The following is a 21,146-nucleotide window of genomic DNA, read 5'->3' as shown; positions in this document are numbered from 1 at the left end:
AGCCACTCCAGCCATGACTCAAAGGGGCCAGGGTGCAGCTTGGGATGTTTCTTCAGTGAGTGGAAGCCCCAAGCCTTGGTGGCTTCCACATGGTGTTGAGCCTGCAGGTGCACAGAAGTCAAGAATGGAGGTGTGGGAACCTCTGCCTAGATTTCAGAGGGTGTATGGAAATGCCTGGATGCCCAGGCAAAAGTTTGCTACAGAAGCAAGGCCTCATGGAGAACCTCTGCTAGGGTGTGGTGGAAGGGAAATGTAGGGTCAGAGCCTCCTCACAGAGTCCCTACTGGGGTACCACTTAGTGGGGTTGTGAGAAGAGGGCCATCATCCTCCAGACCCTAGAAGCGTAGATCCACTGACAGCTTGAACCATGCACCTGGAAAAGGTCAGACACTTAATGCCAGCCAGTGAAAGCAGCTGGGAGGGAGGCTGTACCTTGCAAAGCCACAGGGGCAGAGCTGCCCAAGACCATGGGAACCCACCTCCTGCATCAGCATGATCCAGACATGAGACATAGAGTCAAAGGAGATCATTTGGGAACTTTAAGATTTGACTGCCCTGCTGGATTTTGTACTTGCATGGGGCCTTTTGTTTTGGCCAATTTCTCCCATTTGGAACTGCTTTATTTACCCAATGCCTGTACCCCCACTGTATCTGGGAATGCAAGTGATCTACTTTTGATTTTATAGGCTTATAGGTGGAATGGACTTCCCTTGTCTCAGATAAGGCTTTGGACTTGAACTTTTGGGTTAATGCCGAAATGAGTTGAGACCTTGGGGGACTGTTGGGAAGGCATGATTGGTTTTGAAATGTAAAGATATAAAATTTGGAAGGGTCCAGGGGCAGTATGATATGGTTTGGCTCTGTGTCCCCACCCAAATATCATCTTATAGCTCCCATAATTCCCACATGTTGTGGGAGGGACCTGATGGGAGATCATTATGGGGGTGGTCTTTCCCGTGTGTTCTTGTAATAGTGAGTAAGTCTCATGAAAGCTGACAGTATTACAAGAGGGAGTTTTCCTGCACAAGCTCTGTTTGCCTGCCACCATCCACATCAGATGTGACTTGCTCTACCTTGCCTTCCATCATGATTGTGAGGCCTCCCCAGCCACGTGGAACTGTGAGTCCAGTTAAACCTCCTTCTTTTGTAAATTCCCCAGTCTCGGATATGTCTTTATCAGCAGCGTGAAAGTGGACTAATATAACATGTATAGCCACATTGGAAAATAGTTTCACATTAGTAAAGCTGAAAATACATGTTTCCTATGACTTTGCAATTTCATTTGCATATACTTAAGGGTTTCAAAGTCTTTGGGCTTCACCTGCAGTAAAAAAATTTAAAAAACACATTGTACATTAGGACCCAGCACATGTGTACATTCATACACACACTCACTGCGACATGCAGTACCAGCACACCATGCAACTGTAGGAGGGACTGTTCACATTGCAGCCACAGCCCTGAAACGTATGTGATGTGAAGAGTGAGGGGTGGGGGGGTGTGCGCATGCACACGTGAATACGGCTGTGTTCATAGGTCTGTAGATAACGCTAACAAAAGTTTCAGAAAACAATTCTCACCCTTTTAAAATATGTACTCTTGCTATGTGAGGCACGTTCCAATACATTCAACTGTATTTAAATCCATTTTTTAAAATGGTGATCAGGAAGTGACCCATCATCCACAGTCTGCAAAATGCTCTTGAATATGTGCACCAGGAAACATACAAAAATGTTCATGGCAGCCTTGCTTCATGAACATAGCCCTGAATCAGAAACAAGCTAAATGTTCATCAATAGAATGAATAAAAATATTACAGTCTATTTTTATAGTGCAAAACTCTTCAGCAGTGGAAATGAATAAACTACAGCTAGATATGACTATAAGGATGAATCTCAGGAAAATAAATGCTGAATGAAAAGAAGTCTTAGAAGAACACATACACAAAGTATATACATACAGTATAGTATCATGCTGCCTATGCTGAATTACTTTTAATTTTTAAAGTAAGTTCTAAATGTGATAACATGGCTTGTGCTTAATTTAAAGCCTACTGCCCTCAACTAATTTAGGTCACAAGGAGGTTACTACATGGAGATAGTTCTGTGTACACAGTTGCAGATGCATGAGGAACTAAAATTGACAAAAGAAATTCTCTGGTGGGGCCGGGCGCGGTGGCTCAAGCCTGTAATCCCAGCACTTTGGGAGGCCGAGGCGGGTGGATCACGAGGTCAAGAGATCGAGACCATCCTGGTCAACATGGTGAAACCCTGTCTCTACTAAAAATACAAAAAATTAACTGGGCATGGTGGTGCATGACTGTAATCCCAGCTACTCAGGAGGCTGAGGCAGGAGAATTGCCTGAACCCAGGAGGCGGAGGTTGCGGTGAGCCGAGATCGCGCCATTGCACTCCAGCCTGGGTAACATGAGTGAAACTCCGTCTCAAAAAAAAAAAAAAAAAGAAAAAAAGAAATTCTCTGGTGGTTTGCTCCAATACAAAGAACTTCTGCAAGGTAAACGCCACTACAGGGATGTTGCCTTTCTGCCTATTATATCTTCAGAATCTACAATGCCTGGCACTTAACAGGAAGGAAGGAAGGAGGGAAGGAGGGAAGGAAGGAAGGAAGGAAGAAGGGAAGGAAGGAAGGAAGGAGGGAGGGAAGGAAGGAAGGAGGGAGGGAAGGAAGGAGGGAAGGAAGGAAAGAAGGAAGGAAGGAGGGAGAGAGGGAGGGAAGGAGGGAAGGAAGGAAGGAAGGAACGAAGGAAGGAAGGAAGGAAGGAGGGAGGGAGGGAGGGAGGGAGGGTCGCATCCACAGTATTTACATATTTGAAGACTTTAAATTCCTATTACATAGTCTGCAGAATTGCAAGTCCTGAGAGTGAGTCAAGCCTCCAAGCATTGTAACCTTGAGCAAGTCACTTAAGTGCTGGAAATCTGTTTTCTTAGGGTCTAAAGGGGACCGTGCCCTATAGCAGTGTGGCAGTGAGGTTCAAGTGCAGCAATGCTTGGAAAATGATTTGTCACCTGTTAAAGTTTTACGTAAATTTCTTCCTTAAATGTTTTGGCTCCAAGGTCTTAGACCTCCTTGTAAACAAGTTTCTGGATCATTGGCCTCCAGAGGCCCCTGGGGCTGTAAACCTCTCCCCCTCCTACTGGCCATTGCCTGAAACCCCTCAAACGGCAGGCAGTCTTTCTCCTGCAATCAGAGATAAGGATACAGAAAGGGTGTTGACAATAAGCTTCACCTGCCTCACTGGAGCAGCACAGGTCCTGTGTTGCTGAATGGGTGTGAATGAAGGCTGTGATGGGGTGAAGATGACCTGCTTATCTCAGGGGGCACAGCCAGGTCAGGAATGAAACTGAGAGGTCAAGAAATTGAGAGGGCCCCAGGGGCTAGAGGGTGGGCTGGAATCCAAATCCATTCTTCACCTTAGGAGAAAGGTCTTCCCCTGTGCCACTCGCTCACTCATATCTCCCCTCCCCTTGCTCCCCACCTTCTCATCAGTACCCCCCTCCCCACTCCCAGTCTAAAAGGTTGGAGGTTTAGGAATGTTGTTCAATCTGAGCCTAGCTGCAGCCAGCAAGCAAGAGAACCACTAGGACACAGGGACTGAAGAGCCATGCCCCTGTCTCAAGTCTTTCCAGTCACGTATCAGAGCCCAGGTCAGAAGAATTGGGGCAGCCCTTCCACAGCCACACCTGCAGGAGAAGCCCACTTGCCACCAATGGGTCTACCTGCCATCAACTCCTGGGCAGAGCCACTGCTGGGAGTTCCAGTGCCAATATCCTTCCCTCTACCACCTAGAACCTGTCTCAGGCCAGGGCATATGCTTCACACCCAAAGGGAGAGGAGCTGGAGCAGTGCTGAAAGGCTTCTAGGTCAATGAGACTCAGGTTGCAGAGTGAGTGGCAGCAGCAGCAACAACAGTGGTGGCGAAAAGTCCCCAGGAGTGTGGGATTTAGAGCCATTTGGAGGGTAGTCAGTACTGACCAAACTGAAGCATCACAGAGAGAGAGTGGTGAGAGACAGCAATGATAAAATAATAAGAGCCCCATATTATTGTATGATCGTATGTGTCAGGTGCTTTACATGCATGGCATCCTTTAATTCTGTTGACTGAGGCAAAAGGAGTTTCACACAGATAATGAGGTATGGAGTTAGTCTTATGAATTCATGGTACCTGACTCTAGAACCCATTGTCCTAACCATTCCTCTCTTCTGCCCGTTGAGAATAGCAATCTGTTTCTGTGATTAGGTTTCTAACTTGAGTCCACAGGGCATGTTAAAAAGCCAAGACCACAGCAGCACCAGAATAGACGGGCCAAACGCTCTAAAACTGGCAGATATTAGTGCTTGTAAGTGCTTGGTGCTGGCTGGGAGCTGGGCATACAAAAGTGAACTAGACAGCCCAGCCTGCCAACCTCCCCCCGACCACTGCCCCACACCTATAGCCTAGGATATAGCCCAGTGGGAGCCCTGGAAGCCTCTGAGAAGGGCAGAGGCCTCAGAGATGGAAGGGGGCTCAGCAGACCTCTTGGAGGAAGTAATATCTAATCTGAGACATAAAGGATGAGTAAATTAGTCAGGGGTGTGTGGGGTGTGTGTGCACATAGGAAGGTAGGGGAGGGGTGAAGGGCGAAGAATCTATGCAAACGCCTAGAGGCAGGAGAGAGGCTGGCAGGCTGGAGGAAGCGGTAGTCTAGGGACTGGGACTTGGAGTGCAAAGGGAAATGGAGGAAATGGGAAAAGAGAAGCCTTGTCTGTTTAAAGCTGGCAGCGGCCTTATAAAATCTGCCTTCGGAACGTTCATTGTGGCTGCAGGGTGCACATGAAAAAGGAACAGCTTTAGCCACTAACTCTCTCACAGTGGAGGATGGAGAAAAAACACTGTTACTTTGGATGCAGGGCAGGGCTTCGAAGCAGGGCCTAGAGAAGGCTAGTGGAGCCTCCTCCTGCACTAACTAACTCATGAAGGCCCTGTTAGCATGCTGTCCAAGGACAAGGACCAGGCATGTGGCTAGAGGCTCATAGGGCAGGAACCCATGTCTTGCCTTATACTGACCCATGTGACCCCTAACAGAGGAATCCATGTGGCACACAGGCAGGCACCACCCTTGGGCTGGCAGATCTGACCTAGCCAGGCAGCAAGCCCAGGGCAGGTAGCAGCAGAGCTCACCATCTCTTCTGTGGAATACGGCAACCCATCCTTCTGCCTCTGTTCTGTCCTCCTCCAGTCAATCCTCCCCATTGCTGCCGGAGGCATCTGGCAAAGAACGTATCACATCACAGCTCTGCTTAACAGTCTTCAGAGCAGCAATTGGCAAACTTCTGGAGGTTTAAGCACGATTTAAGGCAGTAACACCAAACTGTACCTCGTGTCCTTGCATTCTTCACTTTCACACATTCCCGTTTAAAAAAAAAATCATTTTTTACTTAACAATGCAATAGATGAATCACTAAAAACATTATTTTATTAAATCGCACCCCTTAAGGATGAGTAGATTCATCAGGGGTTTTTAATAGTTGGTGTGTGACATGGGCAGCATGCACAAAGCACAGAAGTGTGTCCATTGTGTTCAACGCACTTGTGTGATTGCTTGAGTGGACAGAGCTGAACTTGCTGCATTTTTCATGGAACACCCTTTTTATGTGAAAAAAAAATTACTGACAAACTGTGATCATGCAGACTTACATATTTAGTAGACATTTTCTCAAAAATGAGCAAAGCGAACCTGTGATTTCAAGAAAAAAAACTGACCATTTTTGTTGTCAGTGATAAAATTTGAGCATTCAAAAGAAAATTAGAATTTTGGAAAATTTGTATTTGCCTGTGAGTATGATAGCTCTCCAATACTGAAAGACTTTTCTGGTGAGCTCAAGGGTGACATTAACAGATTTAAAAAAAAAAAATATGATGTAACCAATGTGCCACGACTGGGAAGATCTGCCTAACTGTGAACAGTATTTCCAAAAGACCAACGAACAATGTTACAAAAATCAAGCATGGATTAAGAGACACAAGTGCAAGATTGACCAGTGGGTTTTAAAAAATAAATCTTAGTTTTTTAGGACAGTTTTAGATGTAGAGAAAACTTTGTGAAGATAGTACAAACTGTCCCCACATAACCAACACCCAGTTTCCTCTATTAATGTGTTTTATTAGTATGATATATTTGTTACAATTAATGAATCAATGTTGATACATTATTGTTACCTAAAATTCATATTTTATTCAGATGTCCTTAGTTTGTAGCTAATTTCCTCTTTCTGTTCCAGGACCTCTTCCAGGATAGACCTTACATCTAATCTTTATATCAAAGGGTCCTCTTTGTTTCACAATTTCTCAGACTTTCCTTGTTTTGATCACCTTGACAGTTTTAAGGGGTACTGGTCAAGTATTTTGCAGAATGTCCCTTACCTGGGATTTTTCTGATTTTTTTCTCATGATTAGACTGGGGTTATGATATTGGGGAGGAAGACCATATAGGTAAAGTATCATTTTCATCACATCATATCAAAGCTACATACTATCTATGATTGCTGATACTGGCCTCAATCACCTGGCTGAGCTAGTGTCTGTTGGGTTTTCCCACTGTGAAGTTACTTTTTCCTCTCTTTTTTGTGGTGAACTCTTTGGAAGGCAGTCACTACAACAGCTCACATTTAAGGAATGGGAAGTTAAGCTCTGCCTACTTGAGGGCACAGTATGCATATAAATTATTTGGAATTCACACAGAAAATTTACCTCATCTCTCTCCTATTTATTAATATAATCATTCATTTATATCAATGTGGGTTTATGGATATTTTATACTTTAAGCTCTAATTCAATACCGCCTTATTAACTGTATTGCTTAAGTCGTTTGAGCTTTGGCCACTGGCAGCTCTTCCAGTTGATTCCTGTCCCTGCCTTTGATAGACCCACATTGTTGTGAGTTGTGGGGGTGGTGTTTAGAACCTCCTTACTTTCTGGCACTATAAGATGCTCCACGCTCATCTTGTATATTTCAGGCTCCATTCCCACAAGATCAGCCATTTCTCTCAGGAGTCCCAGTTCCTTTTACATTAGACAATAGTATTAGAAACCAAGATCTAGGTAAGGGGTTCTGATGTATTTTAATGTAACAGAGAACATGGTTTCGGATGCAAATAAATTTTAAGAAACTACAGTCTAGCAGGAAATAACTAGTCACCTTTATGTTTGCCCCTCACCTGCCTTCCATGGTTAAGAACATCCAGAGTGAGTTCACATAGAGCCGTCAGTTGCATCTAAATTTAGTCCTAATCCTGGGGCCTAAATAGGACAAAGCAAACGCAATTATCCAGTGAATTCAAAGAATGTAGACAGATACTATAGGTAGTGAAATGTAGGAAATATTTTATGCAGGCTAGTGGTCAGATTTACCCATATTCCAAAACTCTTTGCCATGATTCTTTTTTAATAATGATGCACAAACTTGACCAAGTACTTGTTCTCTCATTCTTTTAGCATTTTCTTGCCGGCGGGTAGCAGAGTAAAAGGAGATAAAAAGAAGAAAAGAGAGAGGATGCAAGAAAAAGAATTCAATTTGTGGTATACTTGGCCAGTAAAAGGCAGTTAAATGCTAATAAATTTTACTTGCAATTAAGCCATCTATTCAGATATTTGAAGCTAAAACTACAAGAACTTCCTTTTGCCCACTGACCCAGTATTTGAAATTCTGTGTCCCAGGGTGGGTGCAGTGGCTCATGCCTGTAATCCCAGCACTTTGGCAGACAGAGGTGGATGGATCACCTGAGGTCAGGAGTTCAAGACAAGCCTGACCAACAAGGTGAAACCCCATCGCTACTAAAAATACAAAAATTAGGTGGGTGTGGTAGCACATGCCTGTAATCCTAGCTACTTGGGAGGCTGAGGTAGGAGAATTGCTTGAACCTGGGAGGCAGAGTTTGCAGTGAGCCGAAATTGTGCCATTGCACTGCAGCCTGGGCAACAAGAGCGAAACTCCATCTCAAAAAAAAAAAAAAAAAAAAAAAAGAAAGAAAGAAATTCTGTGTCCCAAATTGTCTAAATGTGTAACTAACTAACATAGTAGCCACCACCTACATGTGGCTAATGAGCACTTGAAATGTGGCTAGCTGGACATGTTGAAAAATAGTTTAAGGGATATGTTGGGTTTAATAAAACATATTATTACAATTAATATCCATTTCTTTTTATCCTTTTCACATGACTATTGGAAAATTATAAATTACATAGTTGTCTGATGTCATATTCCTTTTGGACACTGCGGATTCAGCCTCAACTCACCGTCTGACACTCAGGTTAGCCACCCCTCTTCCCTATTCTCCTGTTCACTTGGCCAAAAACTCCACCATTTAACTCCCAGCCGCGGGTCCTCTGCCTGTTTTTGCAAAGCAAGGTAATTAACACAAGATCACTCAGAGCAAGCTCTTTCCCTCTCCCGATAACATCACGTGGAACTCCTCACCTAAAAGGCAATCTCCAGGTAAATCTCAGGCTGGTTATCAGGCAACATCTGAGGACAAAGGAGGGGTTGTTGATGGAGTGTTGCAATTCTTCCAGGAAGGTCAATCCCAATCCATCCTTTCTCCCTTCCTCACCCTCCAGCACCTGAGCAGACTTTCATTCTCCCTGCAAACCTCTTCACAAAGAAGACCCCTCATCTCTGAGTCTCCCCAGTCCCCTGCTTTTCCAGAGTCTCATTAGCAGCTCTGGAATAATGGCAGGCATGGAGCAGCCTCCTTAGAGCCTGCTCTGGGGAGCTCCCCTCACCAGGTTAAATCCCAGGCACATGCCTGACATCCCACAGGGCTGGTTAAAATCCACTTTCATGTTGTGTTTGTATTTGTCAAAGGAGTACAGGATGGGGCAGGAAGTACTCAGTATTCCCTAATTATTTTTCTGTTATACAAGGGCAAGGCATGGATAAGTTAACATTTATTATTTACTATGAAGAAAATGAGGCTTAGAAAGATTTAGCAACTTGTCCAAATTTATGTTTAAGGAACAGAACCAGGATTGGAACCCAAAGTGCTAGCTCCACATTTTACATAGCTAATAGCTATGTTTTTCTGCCATGGTCTTTTATTTTTTTAATTTTTTATTGACATATAATATTTGCACATTCTTATGGGGTATGTGTGGTATTTTGTAACATGCATTGAATGTGCGTGTGTAGGGAAATGATGAGAGGTTGGTTAATGAATACAAACATACCCTGTTAGTTAGAAGGAAGAAGTTCCAGGGTCTGATGACAGAGCAAGGTGGCTACAGTTAACAGCTATGTACTGTGTATTCCAAAATAGCTAGAAGTATTGGGCACTGCCATGTTCTCAGTTACTCAGGCTTAAAATGTCATTAGCTCTCCCCCTCTCTTCTTCCCTTGTCTGATGAGTGATCAAGTCCTATGACTTTTGCCACTGAATCATTCCTGAAATGAGTGCCCTTTTATCCCCATTCCCATTGCTCTCCACCAGGGCACTGCTTTGCATCCAGAGTGACTATAATATTCGTCATGCACTTCTATTCCTCATGCCAATCTGACTAGCGGGCATCTTTATCCACATTCACTGATAAAGAAACAACAATTGGAGAGGGGAAGAATGAGTGGCATTGCGTGGCGGGATTATACCTTAAGTATGCACTCTTCCCATGCTGGTTTCCCATCTCAATGTCATGAGAAAAGAAATAACTGAAGCCATTTCTAAGTTGTGTTGGTTTATCCATTGGCCAAGGTCTGATGAAAGGTGAAAATTTTAATCCAAAAAATGTAATCCAAAGACGCACAGTGGAGAAGGGACTTAGGAGTGACTTTGTAGGTTTGAACCCTAGCTGTTGCAAATATCTGACTGCTGGAGCTTGTAGTAACCAAGTATATTTATTTGTCTTATATAGTCTTATATATTTTGTTAAATAAATATGCTGTAAATACTTAATAATGTGCCCTATCTACATACCAACCTTTAAGTTTTCTAAGGGTAGAAGCTGTATCTTTGTCTTTATCTCATCTCATAGTAGTGTCTACTTCTGGCAGATGCCCAATGAAGGTTTGTTGAATTGAATAATTTCTGATGCCCAGTGGGTGAAGTCCAATCTGTTAGGGAGGCATCTGACATCTTTCCCAATCAATGCAGCCCTAATTTCATAGCCTCGTGCCTGTCATTTCTCAACCCCTCTTCCCCATGCCTCCAGTGTTCCAGCCACAGTGGCTGTCTTCCCCATAAGCAGTGTGTTTTGCTCATGCTCTAATTATTTCCTCTTTGTGGACTGCCCTTCTCCGCCCTGCATTCCTGGCATTCTCATCTTTACAGGCCCAGGTTAAATGTCACCTCCACCATGATGTTATTCCTAACCCCCGTCCCCACTGTGCCTCTTTGGAATTCTGCATATGCTTTCATTAAAAGCCCAATTATAACAATCCATTTACAAATATCTTCTCCCCAGCTAGAGTGATACTATGTAAGATAATCTCCAAAACCTAGGGTGACAGGGAAATGTATACCTCTAAAATATTATTTTACCATAGGAGAATTAAACAAAGACAAAAGAGTGAGGATCGGGATATAGAAAGATGTTTTAATAAGAAATATAATGTAGAAAAGCATTTCCCCAGTTAAAAAAGAGATTCCTGGCTTAATTAGAGGAAGAAGGAGAAAGGATGAGAACCTACTCAGGCTTCCTGCTAAGGCTGTCAGAAGACCCAAGAGAAAGTCCTTCATAGCATACCCAGGTTTGCCGCAGGACCATAGCAGTTATGCAGAAAGGCATCGATGGCATTGACTAAGGTGAAAGGTACCTCAAGGTGATGGCAGAGAGCCAGCAGCTGATGGGTCCCTTCCTCTAACTCCTCTGCCACCTTGGCCTTACCCAAGACCCAAGACTATAAGTGGCCATGAGGTTCGAGAGGGAAACTCAACCTTGATAAAACTAGACACTAAGTTGCCATACAGAAAATAATTATTTTTTAAAAAGCTGAGTTTTCAAACTAAAATTCATACTCACAGTGACTGTCACAGAGACAGTTCTTTAAAAGTTTGTCTTAAATATTGAGTGGATGAATGAATAAAAACAGGCCATACAAGTGCAGAACTTTTTATGGTATGCCTAATGAGTACTCATTTGAGGAAATTTTAGAAAAAAAATACATAAATGTTGTCATTTCTTCCCAGGATTGCAACTAACTGGCAAATACTCAAAATAACTGGCCAAATTGAGATTTTTAAAAAATCATCTTTAATTGTATATCTAAGGGATGAAGCTTACATCTGTGGCCACAGTCAGGATTCCTAATGCAATCCCTTTGGATGAAACACTACCTCAACTGTGTTTCTGCCTCCGTAACCTTCCACATGGATGAACCAAGAACACCCATACTCTGAGTCCATGTCACAGAAAGACACCAATTACCCACAGCTCCCACAGGAGTGAGCTAGGCATGCTTCACTTCTTTTCCCCAACCATCCATCAGATACTTCATCCTCTTCCCATGAAGAGAGGCCAGTTATGTGTGAGGAGAAAGGCCAGGAGTGTTTCTCTAGTGGAACTCACACAGAGTCATGAGCTCAGAATAGTGAAGCCTCCTCTCTAAAGTCAGTACACAGCTGGTTATTGGCATGATGTATGACTTGCAACAAATTCAATCCACTTGGTTTCCCAAATGCCTTAATCCTCTCTTGATACGATCCAATTGGTCCTCTCCTCAGGCGTGTCTGTTTGTTCAAGGTGGAATGAGGAACGTGGGGTGATTTTGGTGTCTCTAAGTTCTTGTTCCTACTTCAGAATAGGAGCAAACTTACTTAGAGTAATAGTCTCTTTTCTGCTTTCTCCTCCAAATTATATCAGATGGTTGGAAAGGGCATTCTTCTTAGTATAGAAGATGAAAGGAACATTTGAGTCTCCTTAACTCCCATCTCTCCTGGATCCCCAACACACACATACAACCATTATCAGCCTTTGTTCAAATTATAACGTAGAGCCAGAGTTAAGGGAAAATAACTGGCTAGCCATGGAATTGTGACTTCTGGCCAAACCGCCTTGTAAATATGTGTTTGTGTGTATACATATGTATAGGCAAACATATGTGCATAAAACATATGTATACATCTGTGTATATGAATATTGTGATTTCTAAAGTTGCACTGGTAGCTAGAACTGAGGCTGTAGGAAACAGTGTCTAGAATTGCCTGTTCATTCTCCTTCAGGAGGCTTGGTAATTTAATGAAATTCCACCTTGGATTGTCGATGCCCAAATAGGAAGACAGAGAAGCTTGTTGAGATGGAGTGGGCAAGAAAACAAACCACCTGATCTCTCTTTCTTTAAGGGACAAGAGAACCCAGCTGTAAGGTCTGTGCTTTTTAGATCATCTATGTATTCCAAAGTCAAGAGACAATTAATTATTCCATCCTCTATCTGTCTTGCCTCAGTTAATTCCCATTATCCAAGAATATATTGCCTGAACTCTTCAGTATTTAACTTAGTAGCATAGGGAAACAAAATGTGCTTAGAGTTCTTCTAAACTGGGTTTGTCTTTGTGTATCATTTAGGATTCGGTTTGGCTATGCGTCAAAGAAACATAAATGACAGTAACTTAAAAAGTTACTGTCTGTAGAAGACTGGTTCCAGGACTCTCTGAGGTTACCAAAATCCACATATCCTCGATTCCTTTATATTTGGTTATAACCTGTGCACATCCTCTTGTATACTTTAAATCATCTCTAAATTACTGGTAATACCTAACACAATGTAAATGCTACACAGATAGTTGTAGCATTTACAACTACACAGTACAGTTGTTATACTGTACTGTTTAAGGAACAAGAACAAGAAAAAAAGCCTGTACATGCTCAGTACAGATGAATTTTTTTTCTAAATATTTTTAATCTGTGGTTATTTTAACCCATGAATGTGGAACCCATGGCTATGAAAGGCAGACTGTATATATAAATCAAATTGTAGATAGTGCAGGACTGGAATGGCAGCTTGGCTCCCAGAAGTTCTCAGGAATCCAGGCTTCTTTTTATGTCATTTCACCACTTGTGGCCTCCATTCAGGGGACCAGCTCATGGCCTAACATAGTTTCTCCAGCTCCAGCCATCACATTTGCATTCCAGCCAGGAAGATAGAAGTGACACAGAAGAGGAAAAGAACACTTGCCAGCTGTTTTTTCAGGAAGGTACCTAAAAGATGCTATATGACACTTTTGCTTCTGTCCGCTAAAAATGGAGGGTCTTATTTTAGAGGAGAATAGATTATGAGGAATGACTAGTAGCCTCAGCTGTACCTTGAAATATGGTACCTTTTATCTGTATTAGATAATCACTGGTAACATGCTTCTGTCATCAACACCTTCATCATCAGCATCGCTCAGTGACTCAAATTCCACCATTTGTCAACCCACCACTCCAACCAGAACGGTGTCTATATACTCACACATAAATATTCCTTGGAACCTTTCCTCCATACTTTTACCTATGCTGGTCCTTTTGTTTGGAATGCCTTCCCTCCCCCTCTCTACCTATCTAAATTCTACCCACCTTTGAAGGTTCAGTTCAAGCCCCACCTTCTTGGAAAAGCCTCCTCTTCCCTTCTTTGTCCCCAAAACCTCTCTCTTTTCTGAACTCCCACAGCTCACATTATCTACACTAGTCATCTGACTCTTGGCATCTATAGACATATATGTTTAGCTCACATGCATGTCTTTCACCTTCAACTAGATTGTGAGCTCCTTGGAGGCAGGAAAACTATCATGACTTCTTTGCACCGTTCGGAGTGTCTAGGCACACATATGCTCCTAAAACTTCTATTTACCTCACTGCTTAGAAGTCAGGGCTGGGGGAATTAGCATAAGACCATGAGCCAAGAGAAGTGAACCAGAAACTCAGCTCTGATCCTAACCAGGTCTGTAACCCTGGGCAAGGAACTTAACTTCTCTGAGCTTCAGATTTCTCATGTATAAAATACAGAAAAGCCTGTTTAACCTAATCCAAAGGACTATGTTAAGGAATACACAGACGCACACACACACCCTTGGCACAAGGCAAACACCATGCAAAACATATGTTTGTAGCTTCTGTCCGAGTTTTTGTTTTGTTTTGTTTTACTGAAAGCAATAGAAACCAATAGCTCTGGCTAACTTGAGCAAAAAACAGTCTTTATTGGAATAGCCGAGCAGATTGCTCACAGAATCAAAGTGTGTCTGCAGTCCAGACCAATCTTGGAAACACGGTGCAGGGCAGCTCTGGGGCCCAGGCAGCAAGAACTGTTTGACCAGCTTGTCAGGTGCATTGCCAGAAATGACCTAGCTCCAAGTTTCCAATGTTGTACCATTCCATGAGATTCATGTTCTGGGCAAGACTGGTTGGCCAAGCTTTGAGTATATGCTCCCACTCTGTGGTTACAGCAGATCAGATCACCTTGATTCATAGTCCCACAAGGTCTACCTACTCACAATGGAGGAAGGACAAGTCCCCAAAGGAAATCAGAGTGATGTTATCAGAAGTAAGGTGAATGGATGCTGGGTGGTCAGAAAGCAGCAAATGTCCACTACAGGGCTTAATAAACATGTGTTGATTGAGTGACAGTGGCCCATTCCTTTGATTCTGAAGACATTTTTCACTAAGACAGTACAAGTGGTTTCTTTAGACCTTATCAGTGAATACCTTGGAGCACATCAGTTTATCAGATTCTTTCTACCAATGGCAATTAGAACAAGATCTTACAGAAAGGAGAAACAGAATTACTCCCTGATGGAGGGAGGGCACCAGGAGAGAGAAATAAAGTCTCAGCTCTGTCACCACGTGCTCAGAGAAATTTTTCCTGACCTTCCTGACTAGGTCAAACCTCCCTCCATTCTACTTTCTTGTAGCTCTGTGTCTTCTCCTTCGTGGCTCTTAATACAGTGCAAGTTAAATTTGAGTTTTTGATTAATGGCCCTTTCTTCCATAAGTTGTAAACTCAATGAAGGTAGGGCCAATGTCTTTCTGCTCACTTCTGTGTTTCTGTTACATATCCCAGAGACTGACATATTCTAGATGCTTAGTAAATACTTGTTGGATGGATGACAAGTGAATGCATGAATGAATAATGTTCTAAAAGGGCCAGAACAATTAGTCAGCTGCACAAGTATCTAGAGTAGGTCATTCCAACCACAAATCAGGGACAGGCTCCATCTTTCCCTTCCCAGGAATATGGAGTGGCAGGAAAGAGGTTAAAAGTGGCAGATTAGCCAATACACCATCCACGAGGGGCTGGATCATGCTAGGCTCTTTCCCAGAACCCTCCCCTGGTGGGGAGAAGGCCCATAAGGTGGTGGCAGCAGTCGCCCACAGCTGCTGGAAGAGGAAATAAGTCATTCGCACTATGATTTGGGGCACCCCTCCCTTGCCATGGGCAAAAGGAAGAATTGCTTATGCAGGCGTTATGCTCCCCACATGGCTGATCTGTATGTGCCTCCTGGGACAAAGTAATAGCAAGCCCTTCCATCTCTATGGCACTTCAAAGTCTACAGATCTCTGTCCTAATTCATTTTTAGTTGTGTTTTGTTTTTTGATGTACACAACAACTTGTAAGACAGGCAAGTGTCATTGGCCTCATTTTATAGATGAAAAAGTGAAGGCTCAATATCTTATGAAAAGTTTACATCTAGGGAACTTCCAAGCCAGGTAATCTCCTCATCATCCATGTGTAGAAGGCATATACTTTTAGCATAAAAAAATCTCAAGGCCTTCTTTTGAGGGCTAAAGGTAGCTCTCACCTTGTCACTGAACATAATGTTGAAACATGGTAAATGAAGGGATCCAGGGAAACAGTGTGTCAAGTTAGTTATGATTCAGTTGTAATTCTTGATGGTAGTTTTATTTTCATTAAATCATATTAATAGGTTTTATCCTAGTTTAAATTGATTTAGAGGGAGAAAGAAAAGAGTGAGATAAACTTTGTTTTCATTCGCAATTCAGTTCAAATTTATTTTGTGTTTGAGTTTTGAACTGACAGATTAACTTCATTTTCTTCCCATTTTTGATTCATTTTAGGTCAACTCAATTTTCCTCAGAGACAGCCTAGGCACAGGTCCTTTGAGATGTGAAGGCTCAACCTGTGGATCCAGGCTCTCCACTCTGAGCCTAGCCCTAAGGCCCTCCCTCTCATGCAGGTCATGAAAAGCAGGTGACAATAGGTGGCTGGAGGAATTTCCTATGACCTGACCACTCCTCTTTGGGGGTCAGAATTCTGAATGTGTCTTCATAAATGGAATTTTCTCTGCATGCTTTAAAACAAACAGAAACCACTCCTTCATAATTCTGGCTCAGGCTCTGTAAGACACACACTGAGATTTGAGGAAGTGATGGTGAGAAAGTGATGCCTTCTGAGCTCAGGTGAACCAGGATGTGTTCTTCTTTTTCTTCAAATAGGGTGTGAGACTCCCAGCAACCTTTCATCAATGACCAAACCCCAAGAGCAGGTCTGGCCCGTGGCGCAGCAGCTAACACTCCTCTGGCCTTTACCATACTCCCAGGGCGGAGCTAAGTGCTTCGCATGTATTATCTCACCTGTGCTCACAACCCCCATGAGGTAGCAACAAGTACCATCCGTGAGGAATCAATTCAGCAGAGTGAAGGAGCCTGCCCAAGACCACATAGCAAGTCCAGGAGCTGGAACTGCAATCTAGACTCATGCACTTCCAATGGGAAGGGGAAAAGAAGAATGAAGACAACCAATCCACAGTGAAAGCCTAGAAGCCAGGAGCAGAGCCTTCCTTGTGCATGGAAGAGAGGTGTGCTTCTAACCCAAACTCCCTCCCGGGTATTTTATGTGAGTAAAATACTAATTTCTATTGTGTTTGAGCTACTATAATATTTGGGGGCTTATTTGTTGCAGCAGGTAGCATTAGCCCAAGTCGTCCGTACAGGCACCTAACCCAGCCTTGTAGGCTTGAGAAGGCCAAGTATGCTGATCCTGAAGGCTAGGTAGTTGCCAATTAAGCAAACAGGAGGGGTAAAGGGCTGGTGCCTATGCTCCTAACTCCCTGGAAGACGGAGTTGGGAACTAAGACCAGCCCAGCGGAGGCCGGTTTGAGATAAGGCCTCCTCAGTGGGCTCCTCTTGCCAGCCTGGCCTTATAATGAACATCTCTCTCGTTCCAGCCCCTCAGCAAGAGGAAGAGCCAGCTTCTAACATATGGTGGGTGAGCCAGACGTGGGGTTTGCAGGATCTGAACAATTGCAAATGGAAAAGAAAACAGACAAAATTTACTACTACCCTGTGAGTATGTCTCCTGATCTTACATCCACATTGCTTCCTGACTTCTTTTCTCCATAGTCCTAACTGCCCACCATATATCACATTTAAAATTGTTGAGAACTTTGCGAGACTCTGTCAGGGAGCCACTGTCTGCTTCCTGGCTCTCCCATGCTGGCTAGGCATCGGCCTTCGGTCCTGCATGAGAAATCCTTCTCCTGCCTTGTCACTCTGTTCTGATGTCCAAGCAAATGTTTCCTCATCACATATCGCAAACTGCTCTGCCCTGAGGGAACTTCATGGTGGTGGTGGAAAGCTCCCACTGCCGCCCTCTGTGGGGTGTTTTGTAAAGACTGGCGTCTTTGTCCATCTTGGCAAGAAATTGAAGACCCTTTTTTCCTTACGTTTTGCTGTAGTCACCCTTTCCAGTCATTCAAAGCTTCGCCATAAGCTCATCCCCACGGCTTTGTAGACAAAACTCCCACGTCCCCCTGGTTCCCTGCCCACCACGCCACCCCTGAAAAAACAACAGCACATTTGTAAGAGGTTTTTAATTTCATCTTGGTATGCCATTAAGGAGTGGAATAAGGATCTCTATTCATTTTCACTCACATAGTATCTGCTACATTCTCCAGCTGGTCTTTTCCACAGAAACCTGTGGGGTCATACAGCATCTGCATAATTTTCACTCACCAGACTGGTTTGGGTTTCTTGGTGGTTTGCATAAATTATAAACAAGAGCACAAAAATCACACAATGTAGACTGTACCATAAGGGGACATGTTCCCTCTGGCCTTGCCAGAGTGATAGGGATGTGTCTCTGTGTTCAAGTCTCCAATGACATCCCAACAGTGAGGCCAAGCCTGTCCTGGCCCCTCTCAGATGGGTCCGCAGTAACCCTCTGTCTTCCCCACCAACTCATTCTGGGTTCCCAGGAGGCTTCCTAGCACAGAAGGATCCCATCCTAGCACCATAACTGGAGACCAGGGTGTGGAACTGTCCCCATGCACAATGGCTGCTGGGTCTTCTGTGCCGAGAATCAGAAAAGTGAGCTGGAAGGAAGAGCCAAGGGTTTCCACCAGGCCCTTCTGCCTCTGTGAGCTCCATGAGGTGATTTAGAAACAGAACCTCTAAAGCAAAGGGCCCCAAACTTTTCCTTTCAAGAGCCAGACAATACAGATAGCAAATATTTCAGGCTTTCCAGGCCACAGACAGCCTGTTATATATTCTTCTTCTCTTTTTTTAAAATGACCTCAAAAAAATGTAAAAACCATCCTTGGCTGGCAAGCCATAGAAAGCAGGCCTGCAGGCAGGAGTTTGCCCACCCCTGCTCTAGAACACCACCAGGCCCTCCTCTGTCCCCTAAGCCTTCGCCTCCTTCCCACTCCAGGACTCTGGCATCCCTCTGTGCTGCTCTGAGCTGGTGTCTCCTCCAGCACAGCCTTTGCAGAGGGACTTGAGCAGGCAGAACCGCCCTCAGGAGTTCAGGAGCCCTCCAGCTCTGCAACCCTACGTACCCTCCTTTGCCAAGTGAGTGGCCTGGTTGTATCTTAAACAAATATCAGATATGATTCTCAGCCCTGCTCATGCATCCTGGGGATGAATTAAGCCTTGGTATTTCCCACTGAGGTAGGTACATACTGTTAACCTCATCCACACTTGCAGATGCTAAAACTCAAGAGCTGAACCAACCTTCCTAGCGGTGCCCAACAACCACTTGTCAGAATGTAAATGAAAGCCCCGGAGTCTGGGCTTTACATTTTCTCAGAACATGATCAGGGATTATTCTGTCCCACCCCAGCCTAATGATTCAACCCGAAAGAGAGCAAGAATGCAAGAGAGAACACTGTCAGCCATACAGAATTGCTTTCCAGACCTGAAAGACACTCTGAAAACAGAGTGAACCCAAGCACTCAAAGCTATGGGGCTAGGTGGAGCAGCCCTCTCTGCCCTGCCAACAAGTCTCATCAAACTAAAAATAAAGTTTATAAAAGTAAATTATCTCATTTTATAACTTAAGTGCATCAAACATTTCCTTAAATATAGTTCACACTGAAAATAAAGTTACTTTTGCTGTACAGTTGGTGTCTGTTATAATTAGGAATAAACTTTGAGGGTAAAATATGAAAGGTTACACACTCACACACACATCTATCTATCTGTCCTTCTGTCTATGGATGTGTAGATGGATAGACATATGCACCTCTTGACAAAAGCTTCCCCAACATGGTGGGAAGTTGTTAGGAGTCCCTAAGTATCTAGTTTGCATGAGAATATCTATATTAAAAGTCCCTGTCCTTAATGATAAACACATCTTCATATCTAACGCTAAGACTCTTATTAGAAACATTAAACTATGCAATCCATAATGTATTCAGTCTTTGGAAATGCTGAGCTACACCATATCATTATACAACAGCATCCCCAACAAAACTCCCTCCCCAACCCACCTCTTCCCTGGCCTCCCTGTCCTAAAGCCAGTGACCCCTCACAGAATATGGTTGTTCCATATGGGAGCCTAGTCACAGAACTCTAGGGGAAGACTCAAGAGGTGAAGTAAGAATTCTGCATGGAGTACAGGTGGTCAATGGGGTTTCCCACTCTGGACTGCAGAGGCCCAGCTTCTGAGGTTGCTAGGAAACAGTCACCCAGGTTACTGAGGGAGGTGTCGTCGCTATCCAGGTCATGGAAAAGGGGCTCGGCACCTGAAATGGAGACGAAACACTGGCATGAGGGTCTGGAAGAAGTGATTCATTTCAGTGCTGGGATATTCAGCTGAATTCAACAAGTGTTGCCTGACAACGTGCCCCAGGTGACGCTTTCTATGAAAAGTCTATGTTCTCTTTAGGGGGCTCGTGTTCAAAGTGCGACAAGTAAAAACAATCTAAACCGGGATACGACAAAGTGCTAAACTGAGTGAGGCATAAGCAGATGTCACAGTGTCTAGACAGGGAGTGTGGAGGCTAGGCAGGACATGTCACCAGAGGCTGGAGAGACAGGGCAGAGCTCCTACAGGACTTAGGCCTCAAAAATGATGCTTGAAGGAAGGATGCTAAAACCAACAAGCAAAAAACAAAAAAGCTCTTCCAGTGAGGCTAATGAAAACTCCTGTGATAACATCTGTTCTTTCAAACACCAGGAGCATACTAACTATCTGCTGTTACCCAAAATTTGTAACACAAAGAAAAGGAAAGTTAGGTGCCTACCTCCAACTAATTTATACCTTTGATAGGGAAGCCAGTAGGGCACAATAGTGGAACAGCTGAGGAATCACTGCAACCAGGACCTGGAGGCAAGGAATTTTCTGCCTCCGCACCAAGTAAATGGGAGAGGTGAAAACTGGAGTTTACACAACTTGTCATGGGGCTTTAAATATTCATTTTATTAAAGGACTCAATCACAGGGATACTTTATGTAACACAACCCCTGAGACTCTGAAAAGAATTTGCAAAAAATATGTTTACCCTGTTTTCCCACAGCTGCGAAGTGAAGAATGGTACAGATGTGACCCATGCCTTCTAAGGAAGCCAAGAGGGTAAATATCACTGAATATCCAACGAACGGGGTGGACCAATGAAGGGCTTGTCAAGGGCCAAATCTTAATAAATGTTTGCTGAATGTGTGATATAGGAAGGTAGGGGTGATTTTAACAACAGAATTTTTTTTAATGAAGGCAAAAAAGTTGTTTGACAAAATCTATGCACTGTGGCATGAATCTCTGATACTAATGTTTTAAAGGCTTGCTGCATAAAATTATTTTTTAACTATCAGTGTAATCTATGAGATTACACAGTATAGACCAATGCATGACATACACCACTAACCATCTCTGTATAAAAATGTGGTGGCCTATACTTGGCTGAGGTTGAACTTGAGCCTTCACTCCAGAACTCACCCAGGCCCTGCC

At 43.6% G+C, this 21,146-nt stretch overlaps 1 protein-coding gene across 1 annotated transcript in view; it reads right to left on the bottom strand.

Moving 5' to 3' along the window:
* Window positions 1–17,773: 17,773 nt before the first annotated feature.
* LMX1A (LIM homeobox transcription factor 1 alpha) overlaps window positions 17,774–21,146 on the bottom strand; it is a 45,528-nt gene continuing 42,155 nt past the window's right edge. Inside the window, exon 7 of the mRNA XM_032291122.1 lies at window positions 17,774–19,944. Coding sequence (XP_032147013.1) covers window positions 19,784–19,944 — 161 coding nt within the window. The 3' untranslated portion in view covers window positions 17,774–19,783. The remainder of the gene's footprint in view (window positions 19,945–21,146) is intronic.

Source organism: Sapajus apella, unplaced genomic scaffold, assembly GCF_009761245.1.
Source record: "Sapajus apella isolate SASKATOON/1434 unplaced genomic scaffold, GSC_monkey_1.0 scaffold25, whole genome shotgun sequence".
NCBI lineage: Eukaryota > Metazoa > Chordata > Mammalia > Primates > Cebidae > Sapajus > Sapajus apella.
This window is presented reverse-complemented; position numbering and strand designations above follow the sequence as displayed.